The sequence below is a fragment of the Lichenostomus cassidix genome, chromosome 26, assembly GCF_008360975.1.
Source record: "Lichenostomus cassidix isolate B80296 chromosome 26, HeHo_3.0, whole genome shotgun sequence".
NCBI classification, from domain to species: domain Eukaryota; kingdom Metazoa; phylum Chordata; class Aves; order Passeriformes; family Meliphagidae; genus Lichenostomus; species Lichenostomus cassidix.
This window is the reverse complement of record NC_139506.1, coordinates 1350733-1371507: the sequence shown is the minus strand read 5'-3', so window position 1 is coordinate 1371507 and position 20775 is coordinate 1350733. Positions and strand designations below refer to the sequence as shown.

General features: G+C 59.7%; 1 protein-coding gene across 4 annotated transcripts in view; it reads left to right on the top strand.

The window, feature by feature from the left end:
• Nucleotides 1-20775, top strand: part of LOC146426871 (receptor-type tyrosine-protein phosphatase V-like) — a 40693-nt gene that overhangs the window by 606 nt on the left and 19312 nt on the right. The window contains exons 2-17 of one of the 4 annotated variants that reach the window (XM_085083259.1): nucleotides 5418-5496; nucleotides 6454-6517; nucleotides 8937-9203; nucleotides 10588-10857; nucleotides 11405-11671; nucleotides 13355-13627; nucleotides 14333-14593; nucleotides 15061-15333; nucleotides 15743-16012; nucleotides 16461-16730; nucleotides 16837-17109; nucleotides 17332-17604; nucleotides 17990-18259; nucleotides 18529-18801; nucleotides 19657-19929; nucleotides 20417-20689. In XM_085083259.1, coding sequence (XP_084939385.1) covers nucleotides 5431-5496; nucleotides 6454-6517; nucleotides 8937-9203; nucleotides 10588-10857; nucleotides 11405-11671; nucleotides 13355-13627; nucleotides 14333-14593; nucleotides 15061-15333; nucleotides 15743-16012; nucleotides 16461-16730; nucleotides 16837-17109; nucleotides 17332-17604; nucleotides 17990-18259; nucleotides 18529-18801; nucleotides 19657-19929; nucleotides 20417-20689 — 3916 coding nt within the window. In that variant the 5' untranslated portion in view covers nucleotides 5418-5430. Of the gene's footprint in view, nucleotides 1-4949; nucleotides 5497-6453; nucleotides 6518-8936; nucleotides 9204-10587; nucleotides 10858-11404; nucleotides 11672-13354; nucleotides 13628-14332; nucleotides 14594-15060; nucleotides 15334-15742; nucleotides 16013-16460; nucleotides 16731-16836; nucleotides 17110-17331; nucleotides 17605-17989; nucleotides 18260-18528; nucleotides 18802-19656; nucleotides 19930-20416; nucleotides 20690-20775 lie in introns of those variants that run through there. The other 3 variants (XR_014856650.1, XR_014856649.1, XM_085083258.1) reach the window with 3 other exon arrangements.

Below are 20775 nucleotides of genomic sequence, written 5' to 3'. Positions count from 1 at the left end.
CCGGTGCGCTCCTACCGCCTGGCCAGGGGAAGCGGAGTCTGCTCAGCCCCAGGGGCGGCACCCGCAGCCCGGGGGTGCAGAGCAGGTCTGCCCGGCTCTGCCGGCTTTGGGCGTGCTCTGAGTCACCGCAGCCCTGCGCTCCCAGCTCCGCACGGCGCCCGACTCGCAGCCGCAGGCATCCCGGGCTCAGCTGCCAGCGCTTCCGCAGCGCGGGGGGAGCGAAGAGCATCACCCAGGTGACAGTGACAGGGTCACTCCTGCCGCTCCTGGCTGTCCCACGGCCCGGACAGCGTGGCTGTGCCCTGCAGAGGGGTGACGTCCCCCGCTGGCTGCCTGCCCTGCCCCCTCTGCAAAATGGGAAGAGCTCCAAGGGATCGAAGCGTGGGTCAGGAGGTAGCGGCGGCGCTGGCAGGGCTCCATGTGGGAATGATCCAACACTCGCAAGGGGTTGGAGAAGGAGCATCCCAGTGCTCGAGGGTTTAGTGTTGGAGAACCGTGGCGTGTGAACCTTGCAAAGGCAGAGGTCCCAGCGGCACCTGCATCCTCTGCAGGCTCTGCCCTGGGAGCAGCCTGTTCCTCTTGTTCCTCCCTCACAGCTCTGGGCAGCACTCAGCACCCCAGAGTGGCAGAGGGGAGAAATTGTGGCCTGGGGCAGTTCACAGCGCTGGTGGGCACTGGGAGGGACAGGGACCATAGGGTTGTTGTTGGGCAGGAGCCCCAGAGCTGTTCCCAGCCCAATCCCAGTGGCACCAGTGCCCCATATATCATGGGGCCTCTGGGCACATGTTGTTGTAGGGTGCCAGGTTGGATGCACAGAGTCCTGTCCAGGGAGGGATGGCAGAGCTCCCACAGAGAGACCAGGGCTGCATGTCCAGACAGCAGTAGAGGCTCTTCTGTCAGTGACAGCATTGCCCACAGCACCAGGTCATGGCTGTGTCCTCTGAGTGACAGGTTGAGTCCCTGTTAGTGTCCTCAGCCACATGCTGTCCTCTGGCAGGCACCCTGCAAGGCACTGCCCGTGCCCAGCCTGGGGAGCATCACCCACCACTGTCACCTTGCACAGACCCTGTGACACAGCTGGGACCCTTGGCTGAGGCAGGCTGCCCACCCTGCCCATCCTCACTCCAGCAGGTGCTTCCTAGGGAGGCCTCAGCTCCTGCCAGCTGTGCAGGACCATGCTCAAATTGGGGAGATGCCTCAGCAGGGACAAACCCAGTGCTGCCAGGTCCATGCCCAGGGCACCTGGAGAGTGCTTGGAGTGTGAAGTGGGTGTTCCCTGCTCTGCTCTGGGGTTGGCTGTGGTGGGGAGGACAGCCCAGAGCCTTTGCCAGGCAGGGCCTTTGCCACTGCGCCGTGGCTGTTGTCCCTCACCTCAGCATAAGCAAGACCTGACACCACAGTGACAAACATGCTGTCGGGTCCCCTTTGCCACCTCTGCTCCCTCCAGAGCACAGGGCACGAGAATGTCCCTCGCTGAGGCTCTGTCCCTTGCCAGAGGCCGTGGCTTGGCTGCACAGCCCCAGTCCCCTCCCAGCCCTGGCCAGCCGAGCAGTGCAGCCATCCCGGGCGGCGGGGTGTCCCCATCCCCCTGCGCCTTGCGGTAGCTTTCGCTGCTTCGCGGAAAATGTGATGACTCGGCAGCCCCTGAGTTTCCAGGCCTGGTTCCAGCTGCTGGGTGGAGAAACCTTCTGCAGTTGTCTTTGGGTTTGGCACAGCCAAAGGCTTTGCTGCTGGGGGGACTGGAGGGGAGATGTGATGTCCCCAGCTGAAGGAGGGCTCTCTCTCTCTCTCTGTCCCTACCTGAGATGGCACTGGGGTGGCCGTGGGGAAGGCAGTGCTGGCAGGAGGAGCAGCTTCTGTGCCAAGTGGAGGCTGCTGAGCCCTGCGGCGCCAGGCATGGGGCCTGGGCTTGGCTCCCAGCAGTGCTTTGGGCTGTTTCCACTGCAGCCACAGCCCCAACTCCCTGAGCTCAGGGAGCACAGCCACTGGGACCGGAGGTTAAATAAGCAGGGCTGGAACACACGTGTGTTCCCATGGCAGGGGGTGACAGCTCGCTGTGCCACCAGGACATGCAGAGGCTGTGAAAGCTGCTGGGATGTCTCCTGGTCCATGCTCAGAGGCCAATCCTGTCCTGGTGGGCAGCAAGGCATCCCCAAGCCTGTCCTCCTGCCGAGGGAGGTAACCTCTCCTCCTGCTTGGGGCGGTGCAGGGCAGTGGCACAGCAAGGCACCAAGATCTGAGGGAACAGGCACTGTGCTCCAGGAGCTCCTGCTTGGCTGCCCAGCCCAGAGACCAGTGCAGGTAGAACAGGGTCTTTATTCCTTGGGCAAACCAGTGTCCAGAGCAAGTGCCTCAGAGAGGGAGTTGTGCCCCATGCAGGGCTGCAGCAGCAAAGGCTGTGGCTGCAGGTGGAGATGGCTGTCTTTGCAGACAGGGTGGTGCAGGGGCACCCAGGCGGTGCCTGGCAGGTGCAGTAAGTACACACAGGTTCAGCTTCTCTCCAGCTGGGCTAAGTGGGCACAGCTCAGCTGGAGTGTCCCCAGGAGTGGCTGGGTTTGTCCTCTTGTTGGCCTGGAGCTGCTCTTTGGTATGCTTTGAAGCTGCAGGAGCCCCACCTTGACGCTGTAACCTGGGAAAACCTCCTGTTTGTGCCACCACTGCAGGGGACATGCCTTTGACACTGGGGGATGTAACATCTCTTTCCAGGGTTTTCCTTCATAATCAAGGGTCTCTCCTATCCCATGTCCCTGGATCACAATTTTCTGTCCACCAAAGGCCCTCCATCCTCACCTCCAGCCCCTGATTCATCAGCCAGGGGCTCCTCAAATTCAGCTCTGCCATCACCTGCCATGCTCCAGGGACACCATAGTCCCCAGGCTGTGCTGCCTCTATCACAGCCACCCTCCAGGTGACCCTCCAGGCTGCTCATGGCAGCAAACAACCCCATGCTGCCCATGCAAAGTGGGATCACCTGTGCTGGCAGCCTGCACCCCACAATGGACCTGCATGGGGACATCCACTGAAAGCCTCTTTGCAAACATGTTTTGGGGACCAGCCAGCTGTAACCTCCCTGATCCCCCCCTGGGCCCCCTGGTAAACCTGGCAAACCCTCACTGCAGCAAGGAGCTCCAGCCTCCTCCCAGCTGGCTGCAGCCGCCCAGCTCTGGAAAGGGGCCTTTAAAAACAGTCCCCACACCACAGGAGGCAGCAGCAGCCAGGCCCAAACCTCCCCCTGTCTGCTTTCTGGGGGGATATTCCATCTCAGGGGGTAGAGGACATCACCCCCAGTACCTGTGAGCTTCACCTTGCACTCAGGTCTCATGGGCATTGGCCAGCTGCCCATCAAGCTGGTGTCCAGCAGCAGGGCAGTGTCCCCAGAGTTGGCTGTGGCACTGCTTGATGGGTCAGCCTCATCACCCCAGGGACCTCAGTCCCAAATGCTTATCAGGGGATCTCTAAGAGCCAGAGCTCTTACCCTGGGCATCCATCACTTGAACAGATGTACCCATGGCATTCTTGGCATTCAGTCCTTGGAACTGTGGGCATTAAAAGTGGTTAATTAATTTTAAAAAAATTAATAAGGCATTAAGAACATTAATCTTGCAGGTGCTGGAGTCAAGGCATTGCCTTCTGCTCCCACCCTGATCTTTGTGTTCAGGGTGCAGAGGACAGAGTGACACAAAGGGGCTCTGGTGGTGGAGCTGTACCTTTCTGCTGGGGGAACATGAGTCCTAGACAGAAGTGACAAACAAGCCCTACCTGCTGGGCTGAGCTGCAGGTCCAGGGCTCCTTTATTCTCAGCCCACTCCAGGCAGGGACCTCTGCAGAGACGTGACTGTGACCACGGGCCCAGACTGCTGGCACCAGTCCCATTTGGCCAGGACCTGGGAAATTAACTGTTCCCCATGCAAAGGGAAGGGGATTCATGTTCTCTGTCCCCTTTCCAACTGGCTCCATCAGCCTGGGGGTTGTCAGAAGGGTTGAGTATGGACCTAGGGTTGGAGGTGGGTCCTAGACCAGGTCCCCTGTGTCCCCCACTCTTCTCAATTGCTTGCAAGAGCTGGAGCTTTCCCGTGTCTTTGTCCTGATTCTGGGGGTTGTTCTGTCTGTCCCAGGTCCCACCTGACACATTTCTGAGTCTTTTGTCGAGGGGTTCTGGTGTTCCAGGGGACAGGTTGGGGATGTCTCCCACTCTGACCGCTCAGTGGCTCACAGTAATGAGCAGAGCTTGAACAGTCCTCATAGGTGGCCATGCTGGCCACCGGCACAGACTCCCACGGCTACAAAGGCTGCACTGGCTTCCGGACTGATGCATCACTGAACCTCTTCCAGCACTGTCCCAGATCTCCAGCGCTGATGTGAAGCCAATGGCATCTCTGCTCTGAATCAGAGCTGGCATTCTGCCCCGCATTGCACAGACACCGCAGAGCCCCGCAGAGCACAGCCCTGCACGCAGCCCGGGGGGCACAGCCTGCTCCCAGGGCAACCCCCAAAGTACAGCGCCCACCCACCCCGGGCACAGGGCACAGGTGGCACAGGACACAGGGCACTTTAGCCACCCCGTCAGATGGGCACAGCGTGGTTTGGGCACCTCTGTGCCCTCGGGATGCCATGCCCAGCAGCGTCTCAGAGTGAGCACTGCCCCCGCCGCTGGGCCGCGGGCAGGGCACGGAGACACCCCATCCCTGCCCCTCGGCGTGCCCCAAACCCTGCTCCCCAGCTGCACCTGCGCCCCAATTCCCGCACACCGAGCCGAAGGGTGCCTGAAGGTGCGGCACAGAGAGCCGAGGGTGCACAGCACCCCGCGGCCACACTCTGCCCTCGCTCCCCGCAGCATCCCAGCCCAGCGCTGCTCGCTCCCTCCCTCCCTCCCCGGCTGGGGGTGGATCGAGCGCTCCCTCCCAGCCTGGAGCCGCCATCAGTCCCGTTCTGTCTCCTCCCCTCCGCCCCTCCCGCTCCTCCCGTTCCTCCCGGAGCTCCTGCTGATGCCAGAGAGAGCTCCAGCCCCGCGGAGCCCCCGGCGCAGCGAGCTCCCCCGGGATCCCGGCCAGCAGTGAGCCGCCCAGCCCCGCCGGCAGCTCTGCCCGCAGCCCGCAGCGCTCCGGGCCAGCCGCGGAGTCACCGCACGGGACACGGAGCCGCGGGGACAACAGCAAATGCGCCCGGCGAGAGGGAGCCGCCCCCGCTGGGCTTCTCCCGGGCCGGAGGCGAGCTCTGCCCGTGCCCAGGGGCAGCGGGCCCGGCCGAGGTGCCACGCGCTAGCCGGTCCCCGTTGATGACACCTTGTCACCCGCGCTCGGAAAGCATGTGGGGACGCGGCTCCTGGCTGCCGTGGGAGAAGGGGCTGGCTGGGGACAGCCACTGCTAAGAAGCTACCCCCCCCCCCCCCCCCAGCTTGTCATCCCTCTGATCTGCAGCCACCAGGTCCCCATGAGGTCACTGCTGCTGCCGCTGCTGGTGCTGTGGGTGCCGCGGCTCCCGGGGACCCTGGCAGAGGTAAGCGTTCACTCCCCACCCCCGCTTTGGCTCCCAGCTCTTGGCTCCCAGCTCGCTGAGGGGCTTCGCCCGTCCTGCCCCGCTCGGCTGCGGCTGTTCCTGGCCGTGCCCAGAGCCACATCAGCGGCGTTGGCCATCCCGAGCGGCTCTTGCCCCGCTGCCCCTCTCCTGGGACCGCAGCGTGTCCCTGCTGCCGTGGCTGCGCGGCTCCTCGCCCGGCAGTGCTGTTCCCAGGGGTCTCCAGCCGCTTCGCTCTGCTTTCCCCAAAGCCCCGCGATCGGTGGGGAGCCAGAACGAGTTCGCCCGCAGAGCCGAGGGGAAAGAACGCCAGGAAGACGATGGCTTTGCCGTGGCTTGTTGCAGGACAGGGAGTGGGCAGAAACATTTCCTTTAACGTGGGGGGAACTGACGCCAACCCAAAGCCGGGCACACCCTGCTGGGAGCAGGCTGGGAGAGAACGGGTGTCCCCGCTGCCGGGGGATGGTGCTGGGGGCTCCGGGGGCTCTGCTCTGCCCGTGGGGGGTGGCAGCTGGACTGAGGTCTGGGGTCCCTCCATCCTCTCCCCATGATCATGTGAAGGAGGTGTGCCTGTAGAGGGAATGGGATAGCCAGGTCCTGTCCAGAGCTCACTCCCTTCCTCCCTCTCCAGATCCGTGCCCTGCCTGGTTCGGTGCTGTGTTCCCCTGTGGGCATGGCCCCGTGCTGGTCTGCAGCCCCAGGACACGAGCAAAAGGCCAGGGCAGCCCACAGGCTGCATCTGCCAAGTGTGTTTCCCTGCCTTGCCTAAGGGAGGTGGTGTGAGAAGTGACCCAGGCTCTCCTAGGAAAAGGGGTCCCAGCCCACAGATGCCATGTGGGGTGGGAGCTGTGCCTGGCACTGGGCACCTCTCCCAGGTGTTGCTCTCAGCTCAGCCCCCCTCATCCTGCCTCCCTCTCACTTGACACCTTCAACCCCCAGGGCGAGGGATGCAACCACACAGCACAAGCAGGGCTGGAGGGCCAAGATGCTCGTGGTGAGAGAGGTAAGTCACAGCAATGAGGTTCCCAGGCTGAGGGGGGTGGGATGGTCTCGGGGTGCCTGGAGTGGTGAGAGGAGCAGATGGACTCTTGGATTTAAGAGTAGATATGTAAATACTCTGCTTTAGACTAACTACAGGCTACAGATCATGCCCAGGGAAGGGGGAGAGTCAGTCCTATGCTTCTCCAGTGATCAGCCATGTGAGGGGCACTGTGAGAGACAACAAGGCTCCAGAGCTCTCTGCACCAGGTGGGCTCAGCAGCAGCAGCACAGCCATAGGTACCCTGCTCAGAGCCCTGGATTTGCCTGGGTAGGATCATAGTCTGGGTAGATGACAGTCTGTAAGGCAGCCCCACAACTGCTGTGGGCCTGGAGCCGGTGCTGTGCCCACATGGCATCAGCCTGTGCCTGTGAGAAATCCCCTGGATGATCCCCAGGCACCTGTCAGGGCATGGGGTGCACCTGGATGTGGCTGTGATGTGGTTAATGGGGACATGAGCAGCGCTGGGGACATGAGCAGCGCTGGGGTCATGGGCCTCTGGCCCATTTTAGGTACATTTGTGCTGCAGATGTGAGGAAGGTGACAGAGGGAGGCAGGTGATGAAGCTGGTGGAAGCTCAAGAGAAGCAGAGAAGCATGGATTGAGAGCTCATACCTTCAGGAGAGAAGGAAGAGCCTGCAGCAACAAACCATCCCTGCCTGAACTCCAGGCAGGGCACAGTGCTGTGGGCTGCCTGCAGGAGGTCAGCTGTGCTCTGGCTGTCTGCTGACAACGAGGGTGGCCCAGGGCAGCTGGCCCAGCTATAGACACCTCACCCTTGGGCACCCAGCTACATTCAGCTAGCCCTTCCTGAGCACTCTGATCCAAAATGTGCATTTGAACTTCTCTGGGGTGGCTCTGAAAAAGCCTTTCCCAGGGGCACTGCGTGCTCCTATTTATATCCATCTGATGTCCTCCTGTCCCTTTGCCCTCACCAGCACGCTCCAAACCACAGCATTGCATGGAGCAGAAGTTGCATGTAGTTCTGGAAGTGTTCAGCTCTGGAAAGATGCACAAAGATCCTGCACAGTGCCAAAGGTGTCCCTGCCCTGGGCTCACCCTGCACTGCTCCTCTCTGGCTGTGTAAAGGAGGTCTGTCCCCAGGCAGACCTCTGGGCAGTCACTGTGCTTGGTTCATGCTGTCTCACTGTGTAACTCTGTCACAACATGTTGCATGCCATAAATTTTAAGTGCTAATTATTACACAAGTGACTTATTAGCACTAGAGCTGTCCTAGCATTTCCCAAGGGCTGAGAGCAATAGAGAGCTCATGGATGTGGCACTTGGGGGCTTGGGTTAGTGCTGGGGGAACAGTTGGACTCAATGCTCTTGAAGGGCTTTTCTAACCGAAATGATTCCATGACTGACAGCAAGGCTGAGGATGGGGGTGTGTAACAATCTGCTGGAGACACTGGGAGGCAGAGATGGACCCTGCCCTGGTCATGCTACCAGCTTGGCCCTGACAGACAGGCTCTGCCTGGCTCCTGTTGTGTAGGTGGTTCCTGAGCAGCTCTAAGGGCAGGGATTCAATAGCAGGTTTGGCCACTGACCCACCAATTTGGCCAAGCCCTGTGTGCCACTTCCCTGTCCCCAGACACTCCATTGGGACACCACAGCACCTGCCCCACAGCCCCAGCACATTGACCTCACTGCTGCAGCCCAACCAAGGCAGGGACACACCTCAGCAGGGGCTGGGGCCAGTCTGCCACACATTTCCTCCATGTCCCACTCCTCCCATGCCACCTCTGCACTGGGCAGGACAGGGGTGACGCATTGTCTGGATCCCCCCAAAGCAGCCTTTGCCCCCTCCTCTGTCAGAACCCACACAGAGGCAGAGATTATTGCAGGGAGCCAGCAGCCCCACTGCCATATTCCTCCTGCCCCCTAACTGGCCACTGTCTTGCTTCTCCACAGTGTACCCAGAGCCTTCATCATCTTTCTGGGGGGGCTCAGGCCAACCAAGGTGATGAGCAATGGATTATACCCAGACAGGGAACTTCTCTGCCTTAAACCAGGACTCTCTAGACAAAGCACATGATGACCTGAAGCCTTCTGGTCTTTCTCTAAAGGAGCAGATGCTCCACGCTTTGGAGCACCTCTTTGACATCTTCCTTTGACCTGAGTCCATGAAGGTTTCTGAATGTTCTTGTGTTTCCCAAAGGCTGTTCAGAGCCCTTGGAGTCAAGGTCATGGCTGTTCAGGGTCCTCAGGGTCAGCATGGTGGCTGTTCAGAGCCCTTGGGGTCAGCATGGTGGCTGTTTAGAGCCCTTGGGGTCAGCGTGGTGGCTAGTGCCCCAGCAAGGGTGGGTGGCTGGGAGCTGGCCCTACAGGCTGGCACCCAGCACCACCACTCCCTGCTGAGAGTTTCGATTTGCCTCTGCAGGTGCCCTCCTGAACGTCAGTGTGAGCGACCATGGCCGATCAGACTCCCTCCTCCTGTCCTGGGATGAGCCAGAGGGAGGTGCCAAGGGATATTTGCTCACCCTCTCCTCCCTGGGGCCGGGCAATTTGCAGCAGAATGGGTCAGCTGGACCCAACACCACCAGCTTCTGGTTCCATGGGCTGACCCCTGGCACACACTACGAGATCAAGGTGACAGCCACCCTGGCCTGCATGGACACCACCAGCCAGACTGTCACAGCACAGACAAGTAAGAGCTCCCCAGGGTCTCAGTGCTCCTACCAGTGATCATTGTGCTGCTAGGAGGGTGTTGTGCTGTTTGGAGTCCTATTGGTCCGTGGGGAGGTTGGGATTTTCCTCATTTTCACAAGAACTAGGGTCCTTCCTTGTCTCCAGAGTCCCAGGTGTCCTTCCCTCATCCTGATGGAGGAAGGGTCCTGCCCCTGCACCTTGTAGGGTCTGGGCTCATGCTGTATCTTCTCCTCCTACAATAATGGAGCTCATGATGGACCAGCCCAGGATGTGGCTTGCAGAGAGCTAAGGGGTGGAAATTGTCATGCCTGGAGGTCTAGAAATAGTGACAAGGAAGGAGCACTTGCTCCACAATTTTGGCACATCTCTGTCAATCACTGCTCACCCCCAGGCCTTGCTCTGTGCCAACGGCTGGGGAAGGGGACAGGGCTGGTGGCTCTATGGCTCAGGTGGGGATGGCAGCCCTTGCCTCCACCTCTCCAGAAGATTCTTGAGTAAATCAGTGCAGGTGAAGGTGGGAAACCTAGCAAAGGAGAGTAGAGCTGGAGGGAGGAGATTGGACGGTGGAAGGGCTGGTGGCAGGTGGCAGTGGCAGAAGCAGAAGCTGTTCCTCACAGAAAGGCAGGTGGCAGGACCCAGAGGGACAGCAGGAACAGCACCTGTCAGCAGGTGAGCTTCCAGGTGACAATGGCTTTATCTTTATGCGTTGGCCCTGACCAAGCCTCCCTGCTCAGTTCAGAGTAACTGCTGAGACTGATCCAAGGGGATGGTGCAGCCCATGGGAGGTTGGTGAGCTGTCAGGGAGGTGATGGGGCTGTGCTTGGTGGTTCTTGCTGGAGCCCCTCTGTTCTGGAGACAGGCTGAGAGAGCTGGGGAAGAGAAGAGCTGGGGAAGAGCCTGGAGAAGAGAAGGCTCCAGGGAGACCTGAGAGCCCCTTTTAGTACTTAAAGGGGATTTGAAAATAGAGAAAGAGCGACTTTTTACATGGGCAGATAGTGGCAGGACAAGAGGGAACAGTTTTAAACTGTCAGAGGAGAAGTTTAGATCAGGTCTTAGAAAGAAATTCTTCCCTGTGAGGGTGGGGAGGCCCTGGCACAGGGTGCCCAGAGAAGCTGTGGCTGCCCCTGGATCCCTGGAAGTGTCCAAGGCCAGGTTGGACAGGGCTTGGAGCAAAGTGGGATAGTGGAAGGTGTCCCTGCCCATGTCAGGGGGTGTAACGGGATGAGCTTTATGGTCCTAAACCATTTCAGGATTCTGTGATTGGGTCCTGTAGGGCTGGCTGGCAGCACCTCACCGGGCAAAGGCAAGTTCCCCCAGCCTGTGAGAAGCTTGCCAGGTCAGCAGGCCAGCAGCCAGCTCTGCCTGTGCCATGTCCCATGCAGGTCCAGCCCCTGTCCGCAACCTGACCCTGAGCAGTGCTGGCAGCTCTGCCTCTCTGCGAGCAGTCTGGGCACACGGGCATGGCTGGCACGACGGCTACCGCCTGGCCCTGTGGCACAGCGACTCCCAGACCCTGGTGAGGAATGTGTCCCTCCTGCCCAGCGCCTCCACCTTCCTGTTCGATGGGCTGCTGGCTGGCAGCGAGTATGCCCTGAAGGTCAGCACGCTGGCTGGCTCCAGCCAGGCCAGCACCAGTATCCACCAGTGGACAGGTAGGCAGTGGTGGGTGTGGCTGCCTGAGAAGGGAGGGGCGGTGGGAAGGGTTTGGTGGGAAGGATGCAGCACATGTGCTGGGCTCGCAAGGGGAGGTCTCGAGGTTTGGGACAGGGAGCTTGTGTAGAGTAGGGAACAGCTGGAGTGTTTCACATCCCCACTGTGAGCCCAGCGTTTGGGCCAAGGGGAGAATTTGGCACCTTGGGCCTGCCTTGCAGCACCCACAGCTTGGATTTGTGTGTTCCCAAGGCAGAGGGGCAGTGTGGGGATGTTGGTCTCTTGGCTGCTGAGAGCTGCAGGAATGCTGCATTACCCAGTCTGCCACTCCTTCTGCCCTGCAGCCTGAGAGAACATGACAGTGTGGAGAGACCTCAGGGACCCCCAACCTGCATGGGAGGGGACACGGGCGGGACAGTAGGCCCCTGCCAGACCTTCAGCCCCCATGCCATAGAGAGCAGCTGTGGGCACAGGGGGCCTGGGGAGAGAGGAGGGTCCAGGGACCCCCAGCTTGTGTTGAACCTCGCTGTGTCCTGCTCTTCCCCTCAGCTCCCTCCATCCCCACCCAGCTGAGGCTCAGCCCAGCTTCCAGCACCAGCCTCGTGGCCTCCTGGGCAGATGCTGCAGGGGCTGCCTGGCTGCACCTTGAGCTCCGCAACCTCCTCACCCACACGGTCACCACCACCCTGTCAGCCAGGAGGGGCCTCAGCAGCTACACCTTCCAGCATCTGCACCCTGGCACTCAGTACTGGCTGGGGCTCAGGGCCACAGCTGGCTCCTACACCGTGCTGGGACCCAATGCCACTGCCTGGACATGTGAGTATGACCTTAGTGGCCCCAGCTTTCTCCCTGCCTCTGCTCCAGCCTCTGAATCCAAAGGTCTGCCAGAACCTGGGATGCACAGGGCGTTTCTGCTTGGATCTGGCTGAAAGCTGCTCCTGGACCAGCTCTGGGGCACTGCTACAGTGGGGCCAGTGAATCCCTTCAGCAGGTGGATTCCCTGTGTTGGCCTGCTTCTCTCTGGGACGCAGTGGGAGCAGCCTGTGGTCTTTCTGTGAGGAGGAGGATGGAAATGCAGCAGATCCCACTGGTGTTCAGTGCTGCTTGGCTCTCATGTGCCTCAGGGCTGTACATGGGCAGCAGAAAAAGTGGGGCAAGGGGGCAGCAGTTGAGCTGGGTTGAGCTGGAGGCCACTGGAGGGGCTTAGAAAAGAGCAAAAAAGACTTTTTACATGGGCAGACAGTGATAGGACAAGAGGTGAATGGTTTTAAACTAAAATAGGAGAGATTTAGATTAGATGTTAGAAGAAATTCCTCCCTGTGAGGGTGGGGAGGCCCTGGCACAGGGTGCTCAGAGAAGCTGTGGCTGCCCCTGGATCCCTGGGAGTGTCCAAGGCCAGGCTGGACAGGGCTTGGAGCAACCTGGGATAGTGGAAGGTCCCTGTGGGGCAGGTGGAATGAATGAGCTTTAAGGTCCTTTCCAACCCAAACTGTTTCACAATTCTATGATTCTGTGAAATGGATTTCTGGTGCTCTTTGATTGCGCTCAAAGGCATGTTGTGGTAGCACCTGATGACCTCATCCTGTTGGATGTTCCCAATGTGATGGGACTGTGCAAATACAGCCAAGGAATCCAGGAGCCTCTGGCAGGTCAAAACAGTGAGGGCAGCCCTCCCAGACCCCACTATTGCACCATTCCCCCAGCCCACTCCCTGCTCTGGCCTCAGGCTGATGAGGGCCCTGAAAGAGGGGGACTTTGCTGCTGACATCATGTCCATAGCACAGTGAACAGTTCCATTCCCAAACTTGCTCTCCCAGATGTTTCCAGCAAAACCAGGAGGGAAATGGGGAGGGCAGAGCAGATTCACACCAAACACCAAGGTAGTGTTAGCCCTCAAATGATGGAGGTGCCAAGCTGCAGACTCAGAGCTGCTGTGGCCAGTGACTTGTTGTGGCACTGGCCAGACACTGGTCAGGTGTGTGCTGGGAGGACCTGGGTGCCACCAGCTGCCAAGGCTCCAGCTCCTTCCTGCTCCACCTGCCAGTGCGGGAGGCTGGAGCCAGTTCCCTGCTGACTCTGCAGATGGGATTTTGGAAGGCCTCACAGCACCAGCTGGTTTGTTTCTGCTCTGAAGTGAGGCTGATCCCTGCTGTTGCTGTCTGCAGTTCTGACCTGCTCCTCTGAACAAAATTCCCCTGTGCCAGATACACGAGCCAGGGGCATCTGGCCAGGAGTTTTGTCCAGGCAGTTCCTGGGAATATCAGCAAGCTCATGGTGGATGTGAACGGAGTGGAGGGAGACTTTTAGGAATTTCCCAGCAAGTCTGCCAGCTTTGTCTGGATTCTGTTAGTCTAGGAATGCTTGTGCTGGGGAGTGGAGATGGCATGCTCCAAAAGGATGTCTGAGGCTGGATGTAATCCTGCTGGGAATGAGGCTCAGGGGTGTGTGAGGTACAGAACACCCCACAATCCTGACTCACACCATCCTATTTCCTTCCAGACCCCCTGAGCCCTGGCAACGTGACCCTGAGCAGTGCAGAGGAGCCAAACTCCCTGCAGGCTCGCTGGAGCATCCCAGTGGGACAGAGGGACTTCTACCTGGTGACACTGCTAGAGGGAGAGGACAGCATTCCCGTGAGGAACATCTCCGTTGGTGGGGACAATGACCACGTCACCTTCCACGGGCTGAGCCCTGGCCAGCAGTACTCTGTGCAGGTGGTGGTGGTGGCAGGGCCATTCCGGGCATCAGCACACAGCACAGCAGCCTGGACAGGTGAGCAGGAAGCCCCTGTGTGGCTCTGGGGGCTGTTCTGATGAAGGGGCTGCTGCCTGGAGGGGGCTGGGGGCGAGGCAGGCTCAGGGACAGGGCACCTGTGGCACCTGAGGTCTCAAGAGTAGGTTGTGGATCAGAGCAGCAAAATCTGCCTCCCCACATTCCTGGTGAGGTTGGGCTCAGAGGTCCTGGGTGGGCTTGTGCCAGCATCAGGCATAAATCAAGGGCAGGTCCTGCTTAGTACCTTTTGGACTCAGTGTTTGGCAGGTTCCAGGCAGCTTCCTCCCTTCTGCTCCCCACAGCTGGGTGGGCAGGGAAGCACCACCAGCCCCCCCACATCAGCATCTCTCTGTGCCTAGTCTCTCCTGGGTGACTTGTGGAGTCACACAAGTGGCTCTGGTGCTGTCCCAGAGCTGCCCCTCTGGGAAGGGAGGATTGGAGCTGTACACTGTGGGGAAGCACCCGCCCCACTGGGGACACTAAGAGCTCTCCCTGCAGCCCCAGCTGCCCCTGTGTGGGATGGAAACAGCTGCAGTGTCACAGAATCACAGAATTGTTAGGGTTGGAAGGAACCTCTGGAGATCATCTAGTCCAACCCCCCTGCTCTAGGGTCACCTGGAGCAATCTGAAAAGCAGAAAATATCTCATGAAAGCAATCTGCCCGCCTGATGCACTGCCCTGTTGTGCTGTCCTTGTCCCTTGCAGAGCCACAAGCACCATCTGGTGTGAGCCTGTCCAGCCAGGGCAGCCCCCACAGCCTGCTGGCCAGCTGGGAGGAGGCCATGGGGGAGGGATATCTGCTGGCCCTCAGCCTTGCAGAGCACCCCGTGAAGAACAGCTCCTTGCTCAGAGGTGTCACGAGCTTCACCTACAAAGGCCTCCAACCTGGGACCCTCTACACCTTTGAGGTCAGCACTGTGGCTGGGCCCTACACATCCTCACCCCGCAGCATCTCCAACTGGACATGTGAGTGCCACAGCCCCGGCTTCCCGCTGGATCCTGCCCTTCCCCTGGATCCTGCCCTTCCCCTGGTGTTGTGCCTCAGGACACTCACTGACAGCACACATCTTCTACAGCTTCATCCAATACCTGGGCAAAAGGCTCAGGAGGAGGCAGAGGTGCTGCTGGATGTGTCTGACCCTGCTGTTTGCCAATCACAAGGGGCAGCCAAGCCCAGTGCCCATCTCCTCCTTGGCCCACCCTCCTGTGGCACTGCTCAGGCTTCAGCCTTGAGCCACCCTCCAGTACCCACCACCTCCTCCAGCACCACAACAAATTTTTCTCTGTGCCAGTTTGAACTGTGCTGACCCAGTCCCTGCCAAACTGATGTGCTCAAAGCACCTGGATATGGTTTTTCCCAGGGAAGGGAATCTTGCCCCAGCACATTTGGAGTTGCACTTCTGCCAGGTGATTCTAGACCTTTCTTTTTCTAGACCCTTTGCCCCTAGAGCAGCTGAGCCTCAGCAATGGGGGCCACAGCACCTCTCTGCAAGCCTCCTGGAGAGCAGCTTCCTCTGGCCGCACTGGCTACTCAGGGACCCTCTGGGAAACCAAGTCCCAGAAGCAGGTCAGGAATGTGACTGTAGGGACTGACTGGACAAATGTCACCTTGGAGAACCTGGTCCCTGGGCGACAGTACACACTGGAGATGGCTGCTGTGGCTGGACCCTACAGCTCCCCTGTGCGATCAGCCACCGACTGGACATGTGAGTGTGACAGTCCCACCTCACCCTGTGATCACAGCCACACCTGCCTGAGGGAGCAGAGCACTCACAGCATGAGGGGGGCCCATGGGTGGGGAGGGGGGAAACCAGGGACAGGGGTGCAGAGACAGACAAAATGGGAGGTTTATGGAGCCACGTTCAGCCATGTTGGAAGTAGAAGGGTCTGCAGTGCAGGAGGAACCCATCACTGAACAGAAAACATTTCCAGATGTCCCCAGGGGAAGGTGGTGACCTGCTCCTGTGTCTGCTGCGGAGCAGGAGCTCTGTCTGCTCTGGTTTGATGTGCCAGGACTGACTCCTGACCTAACCCCAGCAGGCACAGGCAGTGGAGGGTGCCCAGGGCAGGTGTGTGCAGCCATCTCTCACTGCCTGCCTGTCTCTTCTCTCTCAGACCCCCTGGCTCCGGCCGGCGTGACGCTGACCAACACCCGGCGCCCAATGGGGCTCTCAGCCTTCTGGGACAAGGCTGCTGGTGATGTGGACCAGTTCCACCTCCAGCTCTACAGCAAGAGCCACGCAGCACAGAGGAACACCTCAGTGGGGCCAAACATCCACAACTTCACATTCCTGGGGCTGTCCCCTGGCACTCAGTACTTCCTGAAGGTGACTGTCCTCGCTGGCCCATACAGATCTTCGTCACACTTTGCCACTGAGTGGACATGTGAGTCAGAAGTATTCCCAGTCTCTTGCAGGGATGGGACATCCTGGCACTGCCTGCAAGACTGGCAGTGACACAGACTTTTCTGGGTGGAGGGTGGTGAGACCCACATTCTCCCTGTCCTGGAAGAAAGAGCATGTGCCACAGGTTAGGTGCTGTGTGCTCACTGCTGGGCCCCAAAAGACCCTTTTCCCCAGCTTAGGTTTTCCCCAGTCAAGCTGAACCTTCTGCCTGGTGATCTCAAGGCCAGCCAGGGACTGGTGGGAGAGGGATGTGAGCACAGAGACCTCTATATGCTGGCTGCTCCCTGTCTGTGGAGCAGAGCAGCTCCCTGGGAGCTGAGTGCTCTCAGCACCTGCCTGCCAGCAGCACCCTGGGGACATGCATGGGCATGCATGGGCTGTGGCTCCTCCACCACCTGACGGGGTGTCCATGCTCTGCTTTCCTCCAGATCCACTGTCCCTGGCTAACGTGAGTGTCCAGCCTGGCCGGAATCCCCAGGAGCTGCACGTGAGCTGGGTGGAGTCCGGAGGTGGCAGAGACCACTTGGTCCAGCTCTCAGTGGCTGAGTCCCTGTCCATCATCAGGAACGTGTCTGTGCCCCGTGGTGTCACCCAGCTCCACCTGGACGGGCTGCTGCCAGGCTCCCGGTACCGCGTGGAGATCATTTCTCAGGCTGGGCCTCATCGCATCTCCTCCCAGACTGCCATCGGCTACACTGGTAGAAACACAGCTCCCCTGCTCCCTTAGACATTGTCCTGGATGCCCACAGTCATCCAGCTCCCAAACTAGAGTCAGTCCCCAGTGACACTGTTTCTCTCCCACAGTCCCTCTGCCTCCTCGTTCCCTGTCTGCCAGCCCTGTCAGCACAGCCTGGGCTCTGGCTGTGCACTGGGAGGCTGCTCCTGGACAGAGGGATGGATACCTGCTCAGTGTGCTCGAGGAGGGCTCTTCTGCACCACCAAGGAAGCTGGAGGCAGGGAAGGACAGCACCAATGTCACCGTGGCACAGCTGGAAGCAGGAACGTGCTACCTTGTTGGGATCTGGGCAGTGGCTGGACCCTACCGCTCCCTGCCCAAGAACATCACCAGCTGCACAGGTCAGCATCTGTGACACCCACGGGTAATGGGAGCAGTGGTGGCACCTGGGGGGACAAAATGAGAGAAGGGGAGAGGAGGGGAGGAGGGCAGCCCGGCCTGGTTCCTGGTGAAGCTGGCCTGTAGTCACCTCCTGCCTCTCACAGCCTCCTTGTGCCAAGTTGGCTGCCTGTTCAGAAATGCATCTTTTCCTCTCTGACTCATGGGTCTGTTTTTCCTTGCAGTTCCTGCTGCACCAACAAACCTGAGCCTTGCCAACCCAGGCAGCTCCTCAGAGCTTTACACATCCTGGAACAAACCCCCAGGCAGGAGGGACCACTACCGCATTGCTCTGTATAGCCTCAGCACCCAGAGCAGGATTCAGGTGCTGACCTTGAGTCCAGATGCCCTGAACACCACCTGGACTCACCTGGAGGCAGGCAGCAAGTTTGCTGTGCAGGTCACTGCTGTGAAAGGCTCATTAGAAGCTTCTTCCATCAACGTCACCCAATGGACATGTGAGTCTGATGGGTTGGGCTGGGTTGGGCACAGGGCTCCAGTGTGAGCCTTGCAGAGCACCCACTGCCGCCTTCCCCATCCCAAGCCATGCCCACAGCTTCTATGGAATGGTCCCACCTTTCTGCTCACTGCCCTCACTCCATCCTGGACACAGAGCCAATCCCCCCATCCACCCCAGAGGCTCTGGGTATCTCCCCTGCCACATCCAGCTGCACACCCAAGGGATGATATGCTCAAAGCCATGTGCCCTGCCTGCCCCTTTGTGCCCAAGCTTCTCTCCAGAGGCTCTCTGGCCCAGGCTGCCCACCACCTGGAGGAACCAGGCACAGCAGCCATCTCTCAATGCTGAGGAGGAGGACTCACCGTGTCCCTGTTGCTTTCCAGATCCCTTGGCCCCTGTCAACCTCACCCTGGGCAGCCCCTCAGCCTCAGCACTGGTGGTGTCCTGGGCTGTGGTGGGCCGAGGGGCAGAAGGCTTCCTGGTGGATGTCCATGCTGCAGCGTCCGGCACTTCCATCGGGCACACGGTGCTGGGTGGCAATGCCAGGAGCCACATCCTGAGGAGCCTGAGCCCTGGCACCCGCTACAGCGTGGCAGTGAGGGCCACAGCCGGGCCCTTCCACACCAGCAGCCCCAACCTCACCCACTGCACACGTGAGTGTGATGCTCTGCTTGCAGCCAGCTGTCCTTCTGCAGATCTCCCCTTCCCAGTTCAGTGACAGACCAGACTGGTGCAGCTCTGCTCACCTCTCCCGCCCATAAAGCGCCCAGTGTTCATTCCCTGCTGGGTGCAGCATGACGAGTCTGCGCATGATCCTGTGCCGCACCCTGTCCCTGGTAGCCATTCACAGCACAAACACAGAGCATCTCCTTGCACTCAGCCCACACGTGGCTCCTGGCAGTGACTTGTGTTTCCCCCCCAGGCCCGCTGCCCCCAGCTGCCCTGCGCTGGCTGAGCCCAGGACACCCCGACAGGCTGAGTGTGGCCTGGGGTGCCCCAGCTGGGGGCAGAGATGGATATACACTGACCCTGTACCACGCACGGCTGGGCACTGTGGCAGCTACAGCTTCGCTTGGGAGAGACACCCACAACTTCACCTTCATGGGACTGGCCCCAGGGCACGAGTACTCCCTGGCAGTCGCTGCCACGGCAGGACAGTACCAGGCAGCAGCACCCAAAATCACTGGCTGGACACGTGAGTACCTGGAGCAGTGTCCCCTGCAGAGGGGTGGGAGATGTCACACCATTGGGCTGTCCTGAGGAGAGCTGGGAGGTTCACAGGGCACCTGGTGGCTTTGGAGATGTGCACACAGCCCTGCATGGGTGTGACACACAGCAGTTAGTGCAGGGCACACTGCTGCCTGCATGGCACTGCGATGTTCAGCTGGAGGCTTGCACAAGGGCTGCCCAGCTGTGTCTGTTCTGGGACATTCCCTGCCTGTGCTGGGACATTCCCATTCCCTGCCTGTGCTGACCTGTCTCCCTGTGTGCAGGACCACAGAAGTTACAGGGCACCTGTACTCTACCTGTGCAAAGGAGGTTCTCTGAGTCTCCTCTGGCAGGTAGAAGTGACCTTACCATAAAGGTTTATGTAATGAATCAGTGTAGAAGTACAAGAAGCCACTCCACAGTCCTCCCAGGAGAAGGAGTCCTTGCTCTGGAGAGGGGATAATCCAGCACTTCCCCCCAGCCAGAAAGGTTTTAGGGCTGGTCAGAGTGCAGAGGCTGTGCCAGTGCTGCCTGGGCACCTGCAGGGCAGCAGGGTGTGGGAGCACATGTGTGCACACGATGGGGATGAAGGCATTCCTACTGGGCTGGGGAATGAGGGTGACCTGGATGAGGAGGGGTTGGCATGGGAGGGACCAGTGAGGGTGAGTATCGCAAAGGTGAGGTGAGATGGGAGTGGGAAAGAGAAAAGTGAGGATGAGGAGGCATGTGCCAGTGGGGCTCCTCCCTCAGGGAGCACCTGTCCTGCTGCACAGTGGCCTTTCAGGTGTGTGTTTCCCTCTGCACCATGTCCAGTCCCTAACATGAGGTGTTTCCCCCCAAGGCCCGCTGCCCCCAGCTGCTGTGCACTTGCTGAGCACAGGACACCCTGACAGGCTGAATGTGGCCTGGGGGGACACGGCTGGGGGCAGAGATGGATACACACTGACCCTGTACCACGCACGGCTGGGCACTGTGGCAGCTACAGCCTCACTTGGGAGAGACAGCCACAACTTCACCTTCACTGGACTGGCCCCAGGAAGCAAATACGTGCTGGAGGTGGCATCTGTGGCTGGGTCCTTCAGGACACCTGCAGGGAATGTCAGCAACTGGACATGTGAGTACCTTTGTGCCTTGCTGGGCAGTCATGAAAGCTCATGGCCAAGAACATGGCCCCACTGACCTTCACAGCACACCCCAAGCCCTGTCTGGGGCTTGTCAGTGCCATTGCAGTAAGCAGGGCTCTGCCCACCCTCATCATCAGCTCCACCAGCCTGGGTGAGGGCAGCTGGAGCTCCAGAGCCATGCTTTGGGGGAGAGCCATGGAGGAGGGAGCAGCAGAGAGGATATTCACCTTCCCCTGTCCTTTAGTTAGCTGTGTGTTCCCTCCTCTCCCCTCCCCAGGGGTGTCACTGCAGCTGGCACAGGGCTGTCCCTGTCAGACAAGCACAGAGAAGCTTGCAGAAGCTTTGAGCTGCCTCTAGGCTGGTGGCTGCAGCCAGTGCTCTGTCCAGTGTGGTTCATCCCTTCTGGTGGCACTGCCAAGAGACCCTGGCAGTGTCCTCAGGCCCTTTGCTGATGTGTCTCCCCTCCTGTCTCTGCAGACCCCTTGGCACCCCGAAATGTGTACATGACAAACCAGGGCTATCCCAACAGACTGAGTGCATCCTGGCGAGCTGAACCCCAAGGACAGGACAGCTACAGGCTCCTCCTGTATCATTCAGGGTCAGGGATCGTGGCAGCCAATGTCTCTGTTGGGAAAGGCACCAGCAAATTTACCTTTTCTGGCCTGGCTCCAGGACACAAATACCTGCTGGAAGTGGTGTCTGTGGCAGGGCCCTATGCAGCCTCTGCAGGGAACATCAGTGACTGGACAAGTAAGTGTCAGAGCTGGAGGTTGTGCATCTTGCACGAGGCTCAGCCCTCACCTCTGGGTGGGCTCAGTAGCTGCAGTGGGAAGGGG